Source organism: Aphelocoma coerulescens, chromosome 1, assembly GCF_041296385.1.
Source record: "Aphelocoma coerulescens isolate FSJ_1873_10779 chromosome 1, UR_Acoe_1.0, whole genome shotgun sequence".
Classification (NCBI taxonomy): Eukaryota; Metazoa; Chordata; class Aves; order Passeriformes; family Corvidae; genus Aphelocoma; species Aphelocoma coerulescens.
Genome location: NC_091013.1, coordinates 119677353 through 119700721, shown reverse-complemented (window position 1 = coordinate 119700721; position 23369 = coordinate 119677353). Strand labels below are relative to the sequence as shown.

General features: G+C 46.7%; 1 protein-coding gene across 3 annotated transcripts in view; it reads right to left on the bottom strand.

The window, feature by feature from the left end:
* Positions 1 to 2024: 2024 nt before the first annotated feature.
* Positions 2025 to 23369, bottom strand: part of LOC138117036 (glucose 1,6-bisphosphate synthase-like) — a 37695-nt gene continuing 16350 nt past the window's right edge. For 2 of the 3 annotated variants that reach the window (XM_069026981.1, XM_069026971.1), the window contains exons 2-14: positions 21405 to 21572; positions 17001 to 17107; positions 14870 to 14954; positions 14120 to 14203; positions 12138 to 12331; positions 11273 to 11462; positions 10976 to 11073; positions 9986 to 10163; positions 8371 to 8464; positions 7862 to 7991; positions 7261 to 7450; positions 6844 to 6977; positions 2025 to 5971 (exon numbers count right to left, since the gene is read on the bottom strand). In XM_069026981.1, the coding sequence (XP_068883082.1) occupies positions 5869 to 5971; positions 6844 to 6977; positions 7261 to 7450; positions 7862 to 7991; positions 8371 to 8464; positions 9986 to 10163; positions 10976 to 11073; positions 11273 to 11462; positions 12138 to 12331; positions 14120 to 14203; positions 14870 to 14954; positions 17001 to 17107; positions 21405 to 21572 (1755 nt within the window). In that variant the 3' untranslated portion in view covers positions 2025 to 5868. The other variant, XM_069026978.1, reaches the window with a different exon arrangement.

The following is a 23369-nucleotide window of genomic DNA, read 5'->3' as shown; positions in this document are numbered from 1 at the left end:
GTGTCCCCCACCCCATCTCCCATCCAAAGCAGAGCTGGGACCTTCTGCAGCTCCTGTCAGGATAAAACAGCCCAGAGAATGCCTCTGGTGCTGGCTGTCCAGGATGATCCGCATCAGGCAGGTTAGGGGGTTTGGGGAGCCAGGATCAGCCCGGGGCAGGTCAGTGCACGTGCCTCGTCCTGCATAAGGACACACAGGCACAGACAAGCCCGCAGAGCTGCTCCATCCTCCAGCACGTTCCCCAGCCACTCGCCAACCTGACATTTACAAATCCCTATTTTTAGATGATCTTCATCACTTCTAATTGTTCAGGCTCCTCAGCCGCAGAGATGCTGCGCTGCTCGGGCAGGATGGGGCCCCGGGTCCATTTCTCCCTTCCCCCGTGCCTCAGTTTCCCTTTTGGGAAACATTTCAATTGAGGACCTCCCCTTAACTCCCAGGACCAGGTGCTGGGGGCTGTGTATCCCACTCCTAGCCCAGATGGGTTTTTGAGTGCTCCAGCGTGCTCCATACACCCAGACACACCTCCTCAGCTTTCCCACAGAACAGGACAGCAGGAAGCACCCAGCCCTCATCCCTTGTGGCTGCCCTGACACCAACACCAGCCCACTGGGCACCATCCACATCCTGCCACAGCAAGAAGCAGCCAAGCAGGATCAATCCAGGAGGGACTGTCTCCAGAGATGCCTCAGGAGCCTGCAGAGTGCCGAGCCCAAGGGACAGCCCACGCGGGCTGGGCTTGGCACGTTGGTAATTAATTTAGTAACTAAATTAACATTTAAATTGACAAGACCTGAATGCAAAGCCAGGCACTGCTGCTTGCCAGGACCCATCAGCTTTCAGCGACCCTGGCTGCTCCCAGCTGCATGTCCCCGGGTTCTGGTGCCCTGGCAGCAGCACCGAGGGGCCCTGGAGCCTCCAGGAGATGCTCTGTTCCCCCACACTGCTCTTAGGCACCCCGAGGAGGCTGCACCAGCCCAGTCGTGCTGTTCCTGGAAGAAATGCCTGTGTTCAGCAGGGACAAGGACAGCAGATGTCAGTCTTAGGGTCCCCCCTCTCCCTGCTGCAGTGCACCCCAAACCTGAACTCCCAGGGGTCCTGCCTGGCCCTTGACTGTCCCCCACACTGAGGGGGACACACTGGCAGCCCCGGGGCTCCATCCCTCTGCACAGACTGGTGGTGACATCCAGTGCTGGATCCTGCAACTACAGCCCAGTGGGGGCCCAAGCCAGGTGCTGTGTCCCCTACTCCAGTCCCTGCCCTGCTCCCCTCACCCCCAGCCCAAACAAACTTGTCCCTCTCCCCATCCTTAGCATCTTTTCTCACTGGGAAGGGGTAGGGTTGAGTGTCTCCCTGGAAAGCACTATCTGTTGCAATGCCCTGCAGAGGATGGACTGGAATTCAGAGGTAATTCTGGTGAGCTGGAAGGAGGAGAGGGGCTCAGGGAGAGCAGCCTTGGCAGATAAAACAACTGGTACACAGGATGCCACGGGATGAAGCCTGCAGCCACCACTGACGGGACACAGGAACCCTCCTGGATCTGCTAGGATTCCATGAAATCAGCTCTTGTCTCGGTTTCATGGCTGCATGAGAAGGCCAGAAGATGCCCAGGAGCAGGTGGCTCCTGAGGACAGTCCCTCTCCACTGCCACCTGCCCTGGAAGGACATTCTATGAGAAGCCAAAAATCCCTTCACACCAGCCCCCCTCCCCCCCCGCAGTGCCCACCCCAGCTCAGCTGCAGCAGTGGCTGTTCCTCTCCCCTTTCCCTCAAACACCCTCTCCCTCCCAAGCTGCTGCTTTTCCTGAAGCAGCTTCACCCCCACAACCTCCAGGTCCCAGCCCCCCCCTCAGCCCCAGGGCCACCCTCCCCAATCAGGGGAGATCTCAGTACCAGCAAAAGGAGGAGGCTCTGAACAGTCTCTTGTTCCCAGGCCTTATCCAAGTGTGACATGGAGATCCCTCCAAGCCCAGCTCAGCTTTTGGGGCAGAAGTGTTTGGCTAAAGAAGACAGAAGAAACCTGGATTGAGACTATGAAGGGAATATTTTATTACTTATAACACTTCATTCAGCTAAATCCACATAGCAGTACACAGAAACTCTTCAGAAAAGTGCAAATTCTCACTCTGTACTTGTAATATGCCCTAGTTTTACAGAACAGACATCAGGTAAACAGGAGTACAGATCCAGAACTCCCCAAGATTCCAGGCAAGGAGAACGATGCAACTTGAGATACTTCAATCACCTTGTACAAAGCAAAGGGAATCAAGCTGGACTGCAACCACCCAGATGTCACCATGCAAGGAGCCCCCTCTCTCTTAGTTGGGGAGAGAAGAGGTCAAAAAGGGGGAGGGAAGACAAAACAAAGTGATAAAGAGTATCAGTTTTAAAATTAGAGACCATCCAGGTGCTTCCTAGGGCAGGACACACATCCCACCCTGCCCAGGGGCCAGAACCCATCGCTCCTCTCCTGGCTTCTACCGTAGTGTCACACAAACACTCCTGTGAGGAAATGGGAGCTGGAACCTCTGGTAAGATCAGGAGCCTGGCAGAGAGGGCACACGAAGCACTACCCAAGCAGGGCTGAAGCAGGGAGTAACTCCAGGGATGCCAACACGCAGGTAACCAACCCCCAGAGCCTGGGAGCAGGCAAGGCAGGGAAGGGAGCCCCAGGCAACTCACCCGGACAGCTGAGCCACCACACAGGGTCTGCCCTCTTCATCTACCCCGGGTAGCACGAGTGTGTGCTCCCCTCAGAGGGAAGGGCTGTGTGTTTGAAATGAGGGAAATGAGCAGAGCTCCTCAGGTCAGGTCCCAGGGCTGCCGCAGCCCAAGGGAACCCCAGCTCCTCGGAGTCGCAAGGGAAGCAGAGCTGGCTCAGCAGCCCAACACAAAGCTCTGGGCCACAGCTGCAGCCCAGCTCTCCCTGCTACACACATCCCTCCTCCTCTGCCACACCAGAGTTCACTGTTCCCTCACACACCCTCACAGGAGCAGGAGGGGAGACATGGACCACACTTGGAACTATTTAATCCACACCCTGGCTGCTCTATCACAACCAGAATAAGAAATCCAGCTACAAGCTCTGCCTCACAGACACTCAGCCTTGCCTGGCGAAGCCCTGAACTTGGAAAGCTCCTGTCCCAGGCCCACAGAAACACGACTTCATCACAGAGGTTAAATGTGTCACAGCAAAGGGACACACCCAAGCCCTCTGGATTTTATCAAACACTAAACCCAACTGGCTGTATGACCTCAGTTTTAGCCACTGTCCAACCTTTGAAAAGGTGTGTTCCACCTGGAAGCACCTCAGAAACAACATCCACAGCATCCTTTGATCTGTGACCTGCTTTCCACTCAAGTCAGAAAAGCCTTTGTTCTTATCTGAGAAGTGTGAAAGGACAGCTGACAACTCAAGGAAGGTTGTGCACAAACCAAGTAAACTGTAACACGATGCATAACAAAGTTACAGGGCAAGGAAACGACAATTCCAGTCCTTCACAGTAACAGAAGTAAGGGATGGGAGATCAGAGGGAGGAGATAAAGGAGTTCCACAAATGGAACAGTATAAATATATCCAACCAGCTCCAATACAGTAGGAAAACAACAGTAGCAGCAGTTTCAAAACAGCAAATAGTTATCATACCCTGAAAGTACATTCAACACATTGTGCCTGCTGCTGTCATCCCAAAAGCATCACTACAGCTACAGCTCGCTGTCAAACCTACCCATGGGGGAAATCCCAGATACACAACACCCCACAGCTGGGCTTTCTTCTTCAGTTAAAGATATTTGGACTATGAACAGTTACCAGCTCCTAACAATGTTTATTTGAAAACATCTTCTCCATTTCTAGCACTTGCCTACTGACACAAAGCAGATCTCTGGGAAGCTGCAGATTCCTGCTCTCTGCAGGAGCACAACCATCACTCACAAGACATGACTGCTACAGTAACACACACTATGCTTTTTACAGCGTTTGTTCACAACTATGGCCAAGTCACTTGTTCTCCTCTCCACTACTTGGAGAACAAAATCCTCAACGCCTCCGAGTTCAATCGCTGCCAGTGGAAGGAATGGCAAGAGCTCCTTCAAGTTCAGTGCAGTGGGGATCCAGATTTGCACCCTTTTTGGGAAAGCAAGGCAAAGCAGCAGTCAGAAATGCCTTCCCAGCCCTACCCAGCACAGACAACAACAAAAGCATCCTTTGAGTGTAACTGATTTTACCTGTTTTCCCCACCATGTCAGTCAAATGTACAGTCAAGGTAAAAAAAGAAAAAAAAAGAAAACCAGCTTTTGGCATTAGATACATTTCACTCAATGGCAGAACAATTTGGAGATACTTTCTCTTAAAATAAAAAAAAATAAATAAATAGCAGTGACAGGTCAGAATTTGTGCAACACAGACCTTCTCTACATGTACATTCACAGACACTGAAATACTTCTCCATGGATATAGTGCAAAGCTGCTGGCAGCAGGAAACACCCAGACCTCAGGGCTCTCCGAAGCCATGGAGAGGCAACACACACAAGCCTACCCTGTGCCATCCTACAGCATCCAGCTGCAAAGGCATAACCAGAGGGAATTTGGAGAGGCAACAGTAGAGGCAAAACAACAGCCTGAATGCCAGGGCACCTTGGGGTCTTCTCCAGTCATCTCCAACACAGATCAAACCCAGCACTGAATTGCTGCTACTTCTTTTTACTTGCTGTCAGTGACAGCAAGGAGCTGGCCAGAACAAGCTCTCCTGTGCCAAAACACAACGTTTATTTCCCAAAATCATTGGATAACCACAAGGAGAACTTGGGTATTGCTTTGTTTGGGTGGCTTTTTTTGGAAAATGTGATTAGCAATTGCTACTTGAGCAAAGGGAGAAAACAAATGAGAGAAGCTGTTAAAAATTTGTCCTTAAAGAATAATAGTATTTGCAAAGTGCTATTCTAACAAATTACCTGATAGGACCAAAAAAAAAAACTTTAAAAAAAGATCACAATAACTGTGTCAGTCTCTCATCTCCACTTTCTTCCTTAGTTTTTTTTTAATATACAGACAATATAAATTCAGGCCAGCAAAACCCAAGAAGTCACTGACTGGCATTGTCACTCAAAGTAACTACATACAGAAAACCAAGAAAGCTTAAGACCCTTCAGGGCTGTGGGACAAGAAGTAGCTACAGAGTCTATGGTAGTCAGAAGGGGCAATTTTACCAAGGAATGACCAAGTTCCTGGTCCTCTGGAAGCCTTGGAAAGGCACCAGGCAATTCCAACCCCAAGCTGCAGCTGTTGCCACTATTGTTTCACTGCCAATTATCTTAAGACACACACAGAAAAGCTACAATGCACCAAGAACACCTTTACCAACAGAAGAATTCTTAAGTAGCTGAAAAATGTCAACAATTTGCCTAAACAAGAAATGCTGAGCTCTGCTTCGATGCTTTTGGAAGTGCAGACCTGTAGGGAAGGTCTCAGAGCTGCAGGGAAGAAGCAGCCTTTGTTGTCAGTTTGGAGTGATCACTCCTTTAAAACCTTTTCACACACAAAAAAAGAGGTGTTTTAGGTACCTGAACTGAGTGTAAGACAAGATGTGGCAGCTAAGCTCAGCTGCCTCAAAGGTACTAGGGCAGTTCACTTGCATTGGCATGGGTTAATTAAACTTTTGGTCAAAAGGACTGACAACCATAACAAATTCCACCCTTTCCTCTAACCACCTCTCCTTATCCCAATTTGGTGAAAAGCCTGACAAAAGAATGCTTCTTCTTGACAGAACAAGAATGCAGCTGTTTCAAAAACACACACACACACAAACATGAGACTGGTTCTGCTCCTGGGTCCTTTGTTCCACACGGTGCCTCCCCTGAGCACCGGGCTCTACGCAGAGCGCCAGGTCAGCGCGTTCTTGTCAGGCTCCAGGAAATTCTCAATCAAAGCCTCAATCAGCTTCTGGAGCTCTTCTTCCAGCACACTTCTGTCACTGCAGGAAAGAACAGGGCCAGGTCAGAGGTTTGGGACACACTCAAACATCAATAAAGAAACAGCAAGACCTGATGGGGATGGACTTGCTCTGTTGTGTTTCCTACCCCATCAGGTGTAGAGACTCCAAGCTGCCTGCTTTAACAAGCTCCTTTTCAGCAGGGATTATCATGGAATCACAGAATGGTTTGGGTCGGAAGGGACTTTTAAAGATGGTGCCCAGAGCCCTCTAGTGGCCCTTTTCTTTAACTGAATTAATTTCAATTAACACTGCAATAATCAGGTGGGGAGGCCCTGGCACAGGTTGCCCAAAGAAGCTGTGGCTACCCCATCCCTGGGAGTATCCAAGGCCAGGTTGAAGCAACCTGGGATAGCAGAAGGTGTCCCTGCCCATGGCATGGGGGTGGAACAAGATGGTCTTTAAGGTCCCCTCCAACCCAAGCCATTCCATGATTCCATAATAGAAGAGGTTTCCGTGGTGCAAACACACCCTGGATTTCCCCCCACTCATTTAAACTGGAAGAAGCTCAAGGCAGGTGAACAACCTCTAGTTCCTACCCAGCAGCTCGGAGTACCACAGCAGATCCCCAAAGGCAGTGGAACCCACCTGGCTGCAAACACACTCACCAGCAGCAGCAAAAGGAAAGCCTGGATGTGGCACTCAGTGCCCCGGCTGGTTGGCCACAAGCTGGACTCTGATCTCAGAGAGCTTTTCTAGACTAAATAATTCTGTGATTTTGTCACCTGATCACTTCTTAATTCTAAGTAAATGGAGAATGGGGTTAGTTAAAGAAGCCTCGTGTAGCAGGTGCTGAGAAGCCCATTCTGTGTGTCTGCCTGCTGTGGGCAGCCAGGGGGGCTCGGGGCACTGACCTGCGCCCGGGCAGCGCACACATCTCGGCGTAGTACTTGATCTTGGGCTCGGTGCCGCTCGTGCGCAGCGTGGCCACGCAGCCGTTCTGGAAGGTGAACGTGATCATCTGGCTGCTCTTGCTCACTGGCAGCACCTACAAAACAACAGCAGCCCCTTACTGCCACTGCAGGCCCGGCCCCTGGAAGCTGAGGGGCTGCAGGAGCACCAGGCTCAGTGAGTCAGTAAAGTCCATCGGTTGTCGTATCAGAGGAACCACCGCATTTCCCACACAGGCAGTGTTCTCCCCAGGAAAGGATGCAGAGCGCTCTGACGGAGCTTTCTGCCCCCTCAGCTGACAGGTACATCTGCCTCTTGGCCAGTGTATTTCCCTTTCAGTTTCTGCAGGCCCTCCTCTGCAAAAACACTGTGTAACTCACCGACTGCTTGTTCAGCTGGCTGCTGTCATAGCCCGTGGTGATGTCTCGGACGTGTAAGATGTTGTAAACCCCACAGCAGCTGGGGTAAGACTGAGGGCCATCGAAGTTGCGGAGTCGCTCAAATATCCTTTTGATCGTGGGAGGATCATAGCACAGGAAATAGGAGGTCTTGGATATGTGGTACCCATACCTACAAGCAGATTAATGCTTTCAGTTATAAGATTCGGGAGGTTTTGGCACATTTGGCATCTTTATTCTGGTAACCACAATCCTTGTTTTATTGCTGGGATCATGTCCATAGCCATTCCTTCCACCTCTGCTCTGTTACAGATCCCTTCTGGCAGTGGGAAGCCATTCCCTGTGTCCTGTCCCAAATCCCTCTCCAGCCCTCCTGGAGCCCCTTTAGGCACAGCAGTATCTGCACTAGTGATGGGCTGTAACCCATCACGCATCAAAAAACCCCACAACAACTTACAATGAGAAAACATCTGAGGGACACAAACACTTATTTATATATATTTATATTTAAATACATATTGCTTAGATTATTCCCAGATATAAAATAGTGGAGTAGAACATTCTAATGAACAACACCACTCACGTTTCATAAATGTCAACGAGTTTCTGTGCCAGGGTCAGGCTCTGGCCCTGCAGGTAAGTTGCCATTTCAGCAATGACCACAGCTGCACTCACTCCATCCTTATCCAGCACTGACGTGCCACACATGAAGCCTAGGCAGAAAAAAAGTGATGGTGGAAAAATAACCTGACATTATCACTCTGATTTACTCAAGTTTTAACCTCTGATCCTGTAAAGGGAAATTGGCCAGTACATGGAAGCTGCTTTATTGCTGCATATGCAGGAGAAATCTCATTAACTTGGGGGTTACAGGGCTGGAAAGACAATACCAGAAACAGCAAGTCAGATACAATTTATTGTTCTGGGAGTTGGCAAGTCAACTTGATGAGAGCAAAATACCAATGATGCTACCAACTACTAGGACAAAAAGTACTTTTTGTGTGTTTTATTCCAAAACTAAGATCAGTCCTTCCTATTTACATTCCCCTCACCTCAGTTCTCAGCAATTTAAAGGGATATTAGCACTCATACCAATAGACTCCTCAAATGCAAAGAGAACTTCTTTTCCATTATCTAGGAGGTTTTTTACTCTGCTTCCAATCCATTTAAAACCAGGGAGTGTTTCCTGTAACAGGGGAAAAAAAGAATATTTAAAATACACATCTTCAATTTAGTTTCAATTCAAAGAAAAAAGTATAGCCACTGTTCACTTCAAACTAAGAAAATCAAAAACACTCAACCAAAGAGAAAATATAATGATGTATTCTGAATTTTAGGGTCAATGGGAAGACTGCTGCAGAGTCAAAACACTAAAGCTTAAGGATAGTTTTCTGATTTTTTTGAAGTGATTTCCTTAAATTTAAATCTAATTAATCGACAAGCAGAATAGGGACAGTAAAGCACCACCAGACAAGTCACATCTTCAGTTTGGATGATGAATCCAAGGGAAACAGCCACTGGATAGCTTTTTCCTAGGGGATATTAGGACACGAGTAACAAACCAAGGAAAAAAGTCTGGCAGGGACTGTGGTGCTCCGAGATCACATCAGATCATCTGTGGTGCTCATCAGATGAGACTAAGTTACTCAGGAGGAAAAACTACAGAACTATAAAAGCAACACTTTTAGGTGCTGGGAGGGGAGAGCACTGCTCTGAGGGGTTTTTTACATAAATCATGCAAAAGCAGTCAAAAGCTGAGAAACAGTTTTTCTTAGAGAGAAGGAAGTTACAAATAAAAAAGAGGGGGAGCTTTTAGGGGAGGCCAAGAGGTTCTGTAAATTCCCAGCTTCTCTTTTTCTTTCAGTCAAATATGTCCCTTTCCTATTAAAAAACAAACAAACCAGTATTTAGAGAGAGAACCAAATCCACTGCAAGGAACTGACATTCACCCTGATTAGGCTTATCTGGCCAGTCACTCAAAACAGTTTTCAGAGTTGCTTTCAATTTTAAATTCCTCATTGTTTGGCAAAACACTTATTCCTGTTGCACATGGATTTAATTAGGACATGGATAAACAAGGCCTGGCCCTTTGGATGTTTGTGCTATGATTCTGGCCACTTGCCTCTCTTCTGGCTAACATCTGACAGAAATCTGATTTAATCTGGAGGCAGGAATGATAATAACTGTCAGTCTGCAGAGGGCATGCCCAGTTTCTTTTTTAGCAAGTTTTTAACAAAGCTGCATTAAAGATCTGAACACAGCAGTTCCTCTGCCTGTCCCAGCCTCAAGCAAATCCAAATTTAAAACCTGCTGGCACCGGGCACCTGAAGGGCCATTGTGTAACCTCCAAGTGCTCATCACAAACCCATCAACACTTGCAGTGAATACAGCATGCTGCACAAGCCTCCCTGCTCTCACACAGAAGAATTTCTCTCTAGGGAGATAACCACACCTAAGGTATTCCTGTTACCTGGAAGTCAGGTATTAATTCGTGTGCCTGTTCCTGAGCTTTGCCCAAGCTGATCTCCCAGTCTGAAAACACTGAGCAGATTGAAATCGGGCTTGTCTGGGTGACAGAACATGCTCTGTGAGTTGGAATCCCTCAAAACTCCCAGCCAAAAGCCTGGAAGTCCCCTGTCTGCTTTTCATTCCGTGAGGTCACCAGCGGGGGTTCGGATGGAGACGACAACACATAACCCACGCTCACCTCGAAGTGAAACCCCTCTTGAAGTGCAATTGCCCTCAGAATCTTGGAGGAGACCGTGGTTGCCAACATGTAAACATTGCTCACATCAGCATCCTGGGAGCAGTTCTTCCAGCGGGAAAACATCCACCAGCCGAACAAGGCCGCCAGCTCATTGCCCGTGAACACCTTCCAGCAGCCACTGCGGGGGAGAGGCAAGCTGAGGCTCTCTGCCTTGCCCAGGAGCAGCGCCCAGGGAGAGGACTCCAGCAGTCACTGAACACCAGGATGTGAGCACAGCACCGACAAGCTGCTCTAGACAAAGCCACCGTACTGACAGGACTCCACAACTCTCACACCTCAAGGATTGACAAGCCCAGAGCATTCTGCCAGCCAGGAAAAACACCCCCAGGGTCTCCTCTCTGGCAGCTCTAACACAGCTCAGGCCTTTGATTACCCAGCAGCAGGAGAGCAGTCTAGAATTGATCCATACAGAGCAGTCTATGCAATCTGTACATTGCAGTCAGGCAGGGCCTGCACAACTTCTACTTACACAACCATCAGAACTGGGGCCTGTTAGTGGGAGAAAAATAATTTCTGTTCAATATGAACAAGCAGGGGAAAACAAAGGATTAAGATTAAAAATATTTTAAAAACCAAACAAAAAAAGCCACCCCACTAAAAGAAGCCCATGACAACTGCCAAGGAAGGTTTGCCCATAAATGAAAACACAGTAAACAACAAGATTTTACTGTCTTTAGTAACCACTCAGTTTTCAGCTGAGCTTCGTTTGGTCATTCCCTATCACATCAGTAAGTATTTAATCTACTCTTTGCTGAGTGAACTGATTTAAAATGCATTTGGAGCTATACCAAAGGATAAAACTAGGAGGAAAATTATCCAAATAGCTAAGGAAAAGAGTGGATTGAAGGCCTGTGCCTGGCAACCATTTAGGGACATTCTGTGACTCTCCCTCTTTTCTGCAGAAAGACAAAAAAGGGTCCCATCACTTACTTTTCCTGCTGTTCTGCCACTGCCAGTCTGTCTGCATCTGGATCAGTGGCCACTACTACTTTTGCATTTTCTTTCTCTGCAAGTCTCAGTGACAACTCCTGGTGGGAGAAGGAGGGAGCAAAAAACCAAAACATGAGAGTAAATAAACTCACAGCCTTCCTACTTACACCTAACACACAGCGAAAGAAAACCCCCCACAGACCACCCACTGCATTAATACAGCTGAAAGCAGATTCTCCCTGTTCTCTTCCTCAGCTGGTTTTTCCCCATAGAAATCTGATGAAGAAACAAAAATACCAGCACAGATTCTCCTTCTTCAGGATTTGGGCATTTGACAGTAGAGAAGTCTGGGTCTGGATCTTTTTGCTCCGGTACTGGAATGGGGGGCTGAAATCCAAAGGCTTTGAAAGCCAACTGCACGTAGTCATGTCCAACTCCATGGAAAGAGGTGTGAACAAACTTCAAACTGCTCTGCACATTTAGCTCCCTGAGGAGGAAAGCAGAACTTCAGTGAGATTTCAGCTATTTAACAAGACTATTTTCCTGAGGGAAAGCAAAATAAGCTGTAATTCTTCTGTGTACTTTTCTGCTGATTTCTGCATTAATGTCAAAGGAACCAGTGAAAGTGCTTGTTTGGACTTTCACTAGAAATTGCTGGGTTAAAGCTTCTTCTCCTGGAAAATGAAATATTTACCTTCTGCTGAAAGAGATCAAAGTCTCCCAAGAATAAGCTGTTGATTTCTACATCAAACTCGAGCTCTCCCACCACCTTCAAGATGTTATTCTGGCTCTGCTCCACATCATTCATCCTCCTCCTTTTATTCTCATCTTCTGCCACACCTAACCTTCAGACTGAATCTTCTCACCTCTATTTCATGCACATGCACCTCACTTTTACTCCGAACTCCTGCATTTTATTCAGAACTCTTGGAGCGTATTCACCTGCATCAAACAGTTTCCACTGGGGTGCTTCACCGTGGCTTAATTCCCCAAGGCAGCTGCTTTATTCTCAACCAAATGGTTTAACCCTAAGGGTGGTGGACCCTTGAGTGTAATGACACATCAGGGAACACAGTGAAGTCTGTCTGCTGTCAGTTTTGCCACATGCAACCCACAGCTTACTTAAAAACATAACTGAGGTACCTTTTGCTTTATACAATACCTATGATAGCAGATCTTTGTCAGATCCTCCATGTAGCTGTCACAGATTTTTTTCAGAGGATCCTGTCTGAGGGGACTGGTGTCTACCAGATTTTCATTCCAAGAGCCATTCCATGGTTCAACACACTCTTCTATACATTTTATAATTTCCTTATCATGAGGAGAGGTTATCTGTGCTCCATTTTCCCAATAAACCTGAAGGAAGCAAGTTGAAGGAAAACAAGACAGTATATTTAGAAAGATTATTAACCTGATAAATTCTTTTAGCTATAGGATTCCACCTACTTTCTGCTTAGGTCATACAGAGAAGTCAGCATCTGACTGGCTTGATTCTCAAGACATCTGGAGTCATTCAACATGAGCCTCTGAGTTCATGATTGCAGTTGTGATAAGTGGAGCTTACACAGCAACACAACCCGTTTCCATAAAAGCTGGTATTTAACTATTACAGCTGAAATATCAGGATGTGAGAAACCAAAACCAGGCACTTTTATCTGGGAGTGCTGTGCAAACTGTAACAGCAGAAAAACATCACCTTCTCCAAGGCTGGCATTCCTTTTGAAAAAGGAGCACGACTTGGTTTTGAACCCAAAGCAAAACAGATAAGCAGTGTGCCAAGGTCCGTGTTTTTCCACAGCTGAACAACTGTAATCTCTCAGCTGGTAACACTATCCAGAGTGGAAACACCATATCTAACCCTCAGCTACAAAAAAGTTTTTGTTAAAGAATGATTTAGAGGCTGCTTTTCCCACAGTCTGTTGCCAACAGCATGGCTGAGCTCACAGTGCAGACTCTGCCCAGATAATCTGCCTCTGTTTTCCTGTCAGTGTCCTCTGGGTTTGCCACCTTCAGTTAAAATTGTCCAAAAGCTTCAGAAGCTGCTGAAATTCACACAAGAAATGGTGAAAGATGAAACAGCTCTTGGGTTTGTATCCTGCGAAAAGTAAACCAGGAAACAAACGTGTATCCTGAGAAAAGTACACTGCTGTGCATCAGAAGACACAAACAAAATTGCTTCTTGACAAATGAAGCACCTGGGAAATTCACATGGCTTCTTTCCTTACTCATTGCTCCAGCTAAGCTGAAGCAAAGGCTGGTGAAGAACTTCACAGCTTGTTCCAGGGAAGACAAGAGCAGTTCAATCACCCCCAAGAGTTCTCTCTGGGCACAGCAGGACTGCCTTTCCTCACATTGCCATCACTCGCTGCCCTGACACAGGGCTTCTAGAATGCTCTGCTCAGTTCAAGTTGAGAGTTTAGTTCAGGTTCTTACAAAGTTGAGGAAGGAAATACTCAGTTAAAACACTGCATTTGCTATTGTGGATGGTTTTATTATCCCAGGCTTTCAAAGTGAAGCCACCCACCCCTCTTCAATGCCCAGAAAACCAGGGAACACCACACTGCTACTGAGTATTATTAATCCACTCTGAAATCATTCCCATCTTCAGCACAGTCCCCCCAGCTGTGTGCACTAATTCACCTCAGTTCTGGCTTTGTTTTAAACTGATTTTTAAGCCTAAAAACACACAAATTGCTGGAGCATTTCTTCAGCTGCTGATTAGACTCTATGGAATGTCACTACAGATTTATGCTCAAGATACACAAACTGTGTGGTCTTATGTTCTCATCACAGAGGAGTGTGTCAAGTCATAGAAGCAAATTACTTCAAATAACTTACCCTTCTAATGGACACACACAGAAAAAGCTTTTTCATCATGAGGGTGAGCAGGCCCTGGCACAGGGTGCCCAGAGAAGCTGTGGCTGCCCCTGGATCCCTGGGAGGTGCCAAGGCCAGGTTGGACAGAGCTTGGAGCCACCTGGGCTAGTGGAAGGTGTCCCTGCCCATGGCAGGGGGTGGGCTGGATGAGTTTTACAGTCCTTTCCAAGCCAAACCACTCCGTGGCTCCCACAACAGGCCAAGCACACGCAAGGAATGCTGGAAAGCAGCTGGAAAGGCTGTGACCTGCTGTGACCAAGGCCTTACCTTGTAGCCATTGTCCTCCTTGCGGTTGTGGGAGGCCGTGATCATCACCCCGGCCACAGCTCCGAGCTGCTGCACGGCGTAGGGCTGCAAGGGAACCCCAGACAGCATTACCCGAGGGTTCTGCCACTGAGCTTGTGTTAGTGGCACAGGTATGCCAGGGGACCCTACAGAGGTGGCTTTTCACCCAGCACCAGTCTGTCTGAGAACCACACACATGAACACTCTGCACTGCCTCCTGCAGCCAGTAGTAGGAAGTTGGTTCTAATTCATCTCCATAAAAACATTGCTCTTATCAAATACAAAAAGGCAATCATTAACTGGCCAACTAAAGAAAGCCTACACTCAGATTACAGGAGCACTTAGCAACAGGCTGAGACAGAACAAAGGAATTCACAAAAAGGCTTGTTGAAAAACAAATTACAGGTGCTCCAGGCATTTCAGTCCTCCCCTCAAACCAAGATCCACAGAATACACAGCATGCTGGAAGAGCTTATGGAACACAAGCAAGGATTTAAAACCGTGCAAGGAACAGCTGCTGTGCCTAGAAGAGTATTTTTGAGATAGTAAAAGCAGAGGCACTGAGGAATTCAGTGACATCCTTGTTACAGCCTCCTTGAAGAGCCAAGTGCACCAAGCAGCCTCTATTTTTCTGTTAAGTTACACTTTAAGACAATTGCTGGTTCTTTTTCAGTAAATTCAAATACTCCCTTAACTGTGTGGTGCAACAATACGGACAAGAAGGTGACTCACCACAAAGGGGGTAGGGACATAGGTGGAGAAGAAGTACACAAGTACATCTTTTGCCAGCAGGACTGCTGCAGTGAGCTTTGCAAGCCTACCAAGAGGAAAAAGAAAATATTCAGTCACTCCAGCTCCCCAGGGCAGCCCAGCAGCCAGATGGAATTCCTGTCACCTTCAGGCACTTGTTTCTTAAAGCACTCTGCTGCTTTTGGGCTTATGCTAAGAGGGCTATCCTACAAATTGCACAGTCAGGGTAACAGTTTTCAGGCTGTAGAATCTGAGACAGCACTTTCAGCTGCTGCCTGGACAGTGCAAGGCACTGCAGTCCCTCACCCAAACAAAGCAGACATCCCACACAAAGATACAGAACCCCCTGGCAGAACACCTACCCTTTGCTCAAGGACAGAAACCACTTCCCAGAAAGCTGAAAGCACCAGATGTCTGTAACAGGAGGTTTGGAAAGGGATTTGCTATCCCACACAAAGCTCATTCGCCAGCCCTGCCCAGCAGCTTCAGCCAACGTCCAGGAAGCAGATCTATTCCTAAAATGTATTTCTGCAAAGCAGCACCCCTTATTCCAGAATGTTTAGAAACAGGAACAGTGCCCATAGTTCTAAATCTTGCTTTTATAATAAAGTTGCCCTTTCAAGCAACAGGGGAGCTCATTCTCTTCCAGGTAACTGGTATGAAACTTCATTGGCACTCAGGTACCCACAGCTCAGGAGGCAGTGGGAAGTCTCAGAGTCAAAACAGATGAGAGATTAAATGGCATAAGCTCACCTTGCTCCCTTGTTCTCACAGACAAGCATTAATACTGACTTCCTTCTCTCCCATCACCAGCAGTCCAAGTTCCACTGACTCAGAATTTCACTACAGCACCTGTCAAATGTCACCTGAAACCACCTGGAAGAGTTTGAGAGCTCAGCTTGGAGTTGAAGCTACTAAAATTCTGCTTGGTTTACACCAGCTTAATCACAGGACACAGCTGGATGGTCTGCCATCCCCCTGGGCCCTGCTGCCCACACAGTGCTGGGAAAGCACACTGCTCCCACTGCAAACACTCTCTTGGGGGAGTTCAGTTCGATTTTAGCACTGCTGTAAGGGTGCATTATCCCAGGAGACAGGAGGAGCACATGGTTGAGAACTGAGGTGCTTCTGGGACATGTGAAACAACACCAGGCCTGAATTCCAAGCCTTGGGTGGCTAAAAAGGAACATCACTCTTACACTTGCCCATTTTTAGCCTGTGCCTAGCCCACACAATCTGGGTTTGCACACAACTGGCAAATCCAGTGTCACAGGCGAGTTTAAACCCCTCATGCCAAAGCCTGGGGGATGATGGGCCACATGTACCCCAAGGACCAGGGGAGAGGAAAAACTCCTGGCAGACAGTCACTGCATTCTGTGCTCTGGTATACCAAGGACATCTTCATCCCTAAAACAGCAAGTACTACAAAAATTCTTTTTAAAGGAACTGTGTTAGTTACAATAACTACAGTAATTAACTTCTCATTACCTAAATGCCAATTAGCTGCTGGGTTGGCTTTTTTGCAAGGCATGCCATTACCCCATGCGTTTTTGTCCCCAAATGACAAGGGATTCAGATTTCTTAGAGAATTCAGGAAGCAGTTTTCTCCCTTTTCCTTGAAAAGAGCACTATTTGCCATTGCTGGAAGTCGGCATTTTAAGCACTCCAGCTAAAATCCCCAGTGAAAACACACTGGGTTACAGCAGGCTGCAGGTGGAATTCTTCTCCCCCCGGCAAGCTTAAATCAGGTGTGAAATACCAGAGAGTGACAGAGTTAAAAGTGCATTAATATTTAGGGCTTTCCAGCTGGATGTTAATACTCTGAATTTACCTTCATATTTAAATTTGTCCCCAGGCATATCAAGCTTAGTGTTCTTGAGCATTTAATCTGTAAATTCTCTGGTGGAATAAACAGCCTTACACTCCTCATTTGCTGGCAAACTGGTACCACAAAGGATTTAGTCCCAGCCTCTCTTCATTACTATTTAAATGGACTAAGGGAGAGGAAAGAGGGGGCCCAGTTCATCACAAACAGAAAAAGTGCTGATAGAACAGAATGCATTTACAGGCACAATTTCATTTCTAGTCTTGCAGATGTAATCAATACTCATACTTCTTACTGCTGCAGTTGCTGGTGACCTGACCTCGTGTGTCATATCCAACAACAAAGCCTCTCTGCTTAAAGTCTGAAAAGTTCCTCTCAAGATACTTGTAGATCCCCTGGAAAATAAAAAAAAAAGGGAAAAAAATAATTAGCTGCAGTGCAGCACACACAAACGTTAGAGGTGTTCTCCCACAAAGGATGGATAATATCAGTAGGCAAAATACAGCTCAAACACATCAGTAATGACATTCACAAAAGCTGCAGTGGTCTTCCCCCAGTGTTCATGGAAAGAAAGCAAGTAACCAGAGAAACAGCTGTGGGAAATAAAAGTGAGTGGGACAACAATAAACCCTCAGCAGCAAACACTCATTTTCAATCCACACTGTGCTTTCATTTATTCAAATCATCTTCTTAAAGACTGAATTGAGACAAATCCATGTTTTCAACTCCATCCACTCAAGCAACACAAGATGTGCCAGCCTAGTCTTTATCTCTCTGCCCACAGCGCAAGTCAGACATTTTCACCATTGTTTCCAAAGTATTAGTCATAAGTTTGCCTTAAAAATCAGGGAATGGCTTGGGTGGGAAGATCAGCTCCTACTCCAGTTTCACCTCCCCTGCAGCCTTCACATCCATTCATTTCCCAGCCAGAATCTCTCTGGAGATCCATCACGGAAACAGCCCACAGTGGATCAGCAGTTTTAGATAAAAAGATGGAAACACTATTGTCAATGGAAGTTTCCAGAGGCTGCAGTTCCCCACAGCCAGACAACGCAGCACAGTGAACTTAACAGAGCCACGCTGATCTGATCAACGCTGCCTCTCACAGAGGTACAAGTTGCCTCTTGATGGGAGTGGGGCTGTTTTGTACCAGCATTAAACAGATTTTCTCCCCCACCAGTATTTAGTGCAATTCTTCAGGATGTTTTTATCTGGATCTGACAGGGTATCTGGAAAGCCAGCCTGACTCCTACCCTGGAATTCAGCCAAGATCAATTATTTTAAATGGCTTTGGCCCTTTAGAATCACAGCATTGTCAAGGTTGGGAAAGGCCTCTGAAATCAAGTTCAAGCAGGTACTCCAAGGATGTATTCCAAAGCATGACCTAGTGGATACTGGCATCTCTTGGGAGAGCCCTCTCAGCTGCAAATGTGGAGGGATTTACAGAGAGGGAGGAAAGAAATCCTTAAAATAAAGATAACTCTTTGAATAGTGGCAGGTCTGGAGGCTGCGCCACAGCAGAATCACCTGCTCAAGTCACCTTCACACTGAACCCAAAACACAAAATGTTTACCCTGCCCTGACAACCTGCCAAGGACTTTCATTCACAGCTGCAAAGAGGAGAGAGGAATGGGAAAAACGCATCCAAGTTGACTTGAATAACCTGAATAACATCTGAAGACATGATCTGCAGATTCCTTATAACAGATCCCTTATTCAGGCTAAGATTTTGTATGAAGAAAAACAGCAATGTCTTTACTGTCTGCTGTGGAGCAGGTTGCTTAAAATTAATCCCTGAAGCTCGGCCACAGACCCCACAGCTGAAGTTAACTCAGGCCTACCAGACTTGCTTGCTATCCAAACATCTTTGTGAAAGCTGCAGGAAATAAAAGTACATCTATAAATGTCAGTGAGGAAGTGAATGCAGAGCCTCTACACTCTGTCTGAACCCTCTACCTGAGCTCACACCAATCTTCTTCCAGGTGCCCCAAGGGCAGTGAGGAACTCCAGCACCTCTGGGGTTAAGTCCTCCCTTGAAGAAATTCCTCAGTTTAAAAAATTTCTATTTCCCTTTAACAAGACTCAGGTTTTGATAGTGTCCCTAATTGCTACAGCTACTACATTCCCACCACTTGTAAACAAGACCCAGGTGCATCTTGTGGGGATAATTAATGGCTCATTAGCTCATCCCAGGGCAGTTAGGAACTCCAGCACCTCTGGGGTTAAGTCCTCTCTTGAAGAAGTTCCTCAATTTAAATTTCTATTTCCCTTTAACAAGACTCAGGTTTTGATAGTGTCCCTAATTGCTACAGCTACTACATTCCCACCACTTCTAAATAAGGCCCAGGTGCATCTTGTGGTGATAATTAATGGCTCATCAGCAGGTGTCAGCACACAACTGCATAACCCCCTCAGATCTAAGCCAAAATGCTCTTCAGGTGACTGAGGTATCACGATTACCTCTCCCACTGTGTGGTTCAGGTGATCTCCTGATGCAGAATCCATGGAAGAGAACAAGTGTACATCTGCAGCATGTCCAGTCCCTTATGCTCAAGTTCAAAAGAAGGGAGGAAAAAGTGATGGCATCAAAAGTAAGATTGAAAGATTTTTGGTTGATGAAATCCAGAGAGGTAGGAACAGCTTTATGAAGTCCAGCATTTAAATTTTTCAACTATTACCTTTAACTTTGCTTTTTAAGCAGCAGGAAACTCCTTGATGCAAAAGTGACTGGTTTTGTCACTGTGGAGATGAGTGACAGGCTTCTGTCCCACTGATAAAAGCACCTGGACATGCATAAATAGGACAAAAGCCAAGGAATCAGAGCTTTACAAGGAGTTTATGTACCTGCAATTTTCAGCAGAGTCCAAAGCAACTGCTGAATATTCTGCACCTTCCTGGATCTGACTTCACATAATATCAGCATAATCAAATCAAATGAAAAAGATCTGATCAAGTGAAGAACAGAACACACGTGCAACTTCACTACAGCTTATTTTAATTGAAGGAAGTGTTAATTACACTCAAGTCTGCTATCTGACTGGCTGTTTATTCCTGTTCCAGGTAAGGACAAATCCAGAGAGCCAGGGCTGCCCATGCTCAGACCAGGTTCAGCAGAACTGTTCCTGCCCTCAGCTTCTGAAACAACAGTGCTCAAACAAAGATGAAATCTGCTGCAGTTTACTTCAGAAAAAAGTTCTAATCCACTTCCCAGAGGCTGCTTTTCCCAGCTCGATACACAGCTTTAATAAACAACTAAAAATAGCAGCTGCGCAGAGGGAGCAGACGCACACACCCCCAGTTTGTTACTCTCAAAAACCAGCAATGCCCATGAAACTGAGCTTGCCAACACATTCCCTGCCGAGCAGAAGGGAAGCTTTCCCTTTCTGCCAGGAATGTGGCTGAGCCAGCAGACCCACGCTCGCTCACGCTCCGCCAGCCTGAGGCACAAAGGGAGCAGGCGACGCTCAGAGCTCAGAGCGCCGGCACCTCCGAATCCAACAGCAGGGAAATGGCACCTAGAAACCTCCTCTACTTCCAAGAAAAGGGGGCTTGTTCAAAGCAGCTCAGCTGCTTTTCCCCATTCCACCACTGGCAATCCAATACTGACTTTTAAACCCCTCTTTTCTCAGTCTCCTCACTCCGCTCTCACTGCATCCATGGAGTCCACCTAGACCTGTTCATGCCATTACAGCATTCCTGGCAGAGAAGGTTGGCACACCCAATTCAAGAAGAGCAGAATCGCAGGAAGCATCATTCTGAGATGTGTCCAGGTTACAGATCAGACACCTAAGGAAAGCTTTTTGTTAGGCCCAAGAAGATCCTGAAAAGAAAAACTGTCAGAGAGAAGGCTGGGTTTCAAACCAACACTTGGACACAAAACCTCTATAAACAGAACTGGAATTTGGCCTCCCACAAGAGCGTGGGCTCCCGTTGTACAATTCAGACAACAATGTCAAACAGCTTAGGAGAGTCCCAGCTGTTCCAAGTTGTAAGCACATCACTCCATCCTAGGCCAACAGAAAGCATTATTTCAATCACATCTCCTGAAGGAGGTCAGAGCATCAGCCTGCCAAGAGAAACCACCTAAAAAGTGTGCAGTATTAAATGAGAGATTTTACCAACCCTTTGTAAACCATGCAATAAAACACCTTTGATCATATGGCTGAAGCTCCATTTCTAAAAAAAGTACCTGTCAAAGCAGGTAAGATTCAGTAGTTTTGTCATAAACATTTTATTGACTTTCCAAGTATAAGGGTTCCAAATATATCAGCTCATTCTCTTTTCAATAGTCAAGGCTAAAGGTGGGAACAGATAAACTGCTTCAGTGTATTTAAAATACTCAGTCCATATACGTCCACAACTTGTGCTAAAAAAGAAAGAAAAGCCTTGGTTGGTTGGGGCTTTCCTATTTTGGTTTGGGGTTTTTGTTGTTTTGTTTTTGACAAATACTACAAGTTCTCACAGCAGCTCCTCATTTCCAGCTACAGGGCTGTGATACAGCCAAACCACTGGCCAAATTCCAGCCCACTCCCACCTCTCCAAGCCACTTCATTTCCTCTGAGCACCGAACCTTTCACGCTTCCCCGCCGCTGCTGAGCGGCTGCTGCGTCCCAGCTCCGGGATTTCAGCAGGACGCTGATCCCACACGCTCCCCGCAGGGCAGAGCCTGTCCCACAGCCGTGCCCAGCTCACCTGAGTGGACTGGATGACCGTGAGGTCGTTGATGTAGCAGAAGCCTGCTCCCATGGCCGAGCGCAGCCCGGCCGTGCCGAAGGTCAGCCGGCAGCACAGGCGGTCCCGCAGCTCCTCGTGCTGCCCGTTCTGCAGCAAGCTCTCAATCTGCTCCTTGGTCTTCTGGTTCTGCAAAATACCATGAAGCTCTTCCTTCAGTGCTTGAAATGTGGAGCTGAACTGTACATGCTCATCAGTTTTAAGTTACTCCTAGAGCAAATTCCTGCTACCCTTTAAAATGCCTGTGCACCAGCCTTCACTGTAACTCATTTCTATCACATTCTTCCCACATCATCCTTATTAACAAAAGATTCAAGAGCTCTTGCTGCTACTGATACACTGATGTGTTTGTCTGGTCATTAAGACACCTTGCAGCTCCTCTGTGTGAGGAGCACAGACTTTGGAACAGGTTTTTCCAAGGCAAGTAACGCAACTGAATTCCTGATCTGTGCCGCTGGAAGACGGACAAAATCCAAGCGTCAAAGCAGCGCTTCCTTCCTCCCCACCCACAGGAAACAGGCACAGTAAAATCGTGGGACTTGCAGGATGGTTTGGGTTGGAAGGGACCTTGGAGATCATCCCAGGAGGGGTGATCAGGAGGAGCAGGTTGCCCCAAGCCCCCCCAGCAGTGGCCAGGGTGCTTTGCAGCAGGCTGGATTCTTACCCAGAGTGATCCCTCTCTTCAGTCAGGGTTTTCCTAGATCTGCACCACCATCACAGCTGAGAACCTGTAAGCGCACAAGCTGCACATTGCACACCTCCACTATTTGTTCCTCATAGTTATCCAACTAATATTGAATTAGCTTGGACACCAAGAAACTCAGCCTGTCTGCTGACACCCAGTTTGGACAAGGCACTTCCTAGATCCTACAAACAGCAGAGAAGGAGGAAGGGGCAGTGGTTACACAGCTGGAAAAAAACAGTGACACCAGATGTGTAAAACACAGGTCTGGTGGCACAAGTGCTTCTCTGAAGTGATGCTGCTTCAAGCAGGGTCACAAGGAAGGGTTAAAAAAGGCAAATGGAATCTGCAGGGCAGGGGTGAAGCACCCCTGACATTTAAAATAGAGGTCAGCCAGCTCCAGCAGCACTGAGAAACATGCTCCACACAGAGGGGGAGGTTCTTCAGGAGGATTAGAAAAATGCTGGGAAAAGCACAAATATATGAGCTGTGCACCTTCACTGGGAGAAAAAGTAATCAATAAAACTCATTGAAAAATCTGAAATTACTCCTGCAGCTTGATAACACACCCTGAACACTAGACATGTGAATTTAAAATAACTTTTTATTTCTGTATGCTCCAAAATAAAAGGCAAGCCATTATTGTCCAGGCTCCTGGATGGCCTGGCAACCACGGCAAGACATTGCTCACTACACAGCTAAACATAGGCCTAAAAAGAAACCACAACAATGGGGCACAACCAATATTAAACTGCAAAAGTGGAAGTTCTCTCTCAGCTGTTCATAGGCAGCCAACCAGGAAACAAATGACTGACATGAAAAGAGTCTAAGGCAAGAGTATAGAAAAACCTCATTTCACACTACCATAGTGCACAGGTTTGCTTTAAAATAAGGTTATTAAATTACACAGCATCCTTGATAGCTTTTCAGAACACACTGCATTGCTTCCCTGCAAAAATAGAATAGAAATTGCACATTCCATAGTTTATGGGGCTTTGCAAAACTGAGGCAAGACCCAAGCAATAGCACAAACATTTATTTTACAAATACATTAAAAAGTATTTTTGACTGAAGCTACTTAATTTGTTTCCTAAGGAATAAAAATCAGTTGGCCAAAATAGCACCCAAATAACATTTTAATTTGCTCAGGTCACACTCAGTTAAGCTGAAGTTGCAGAAAATAAAGGAGGAGAAAGAAGTTACAAGTGAAAATCTCCAAGCTTTCTACAAACAACCTGAAACCC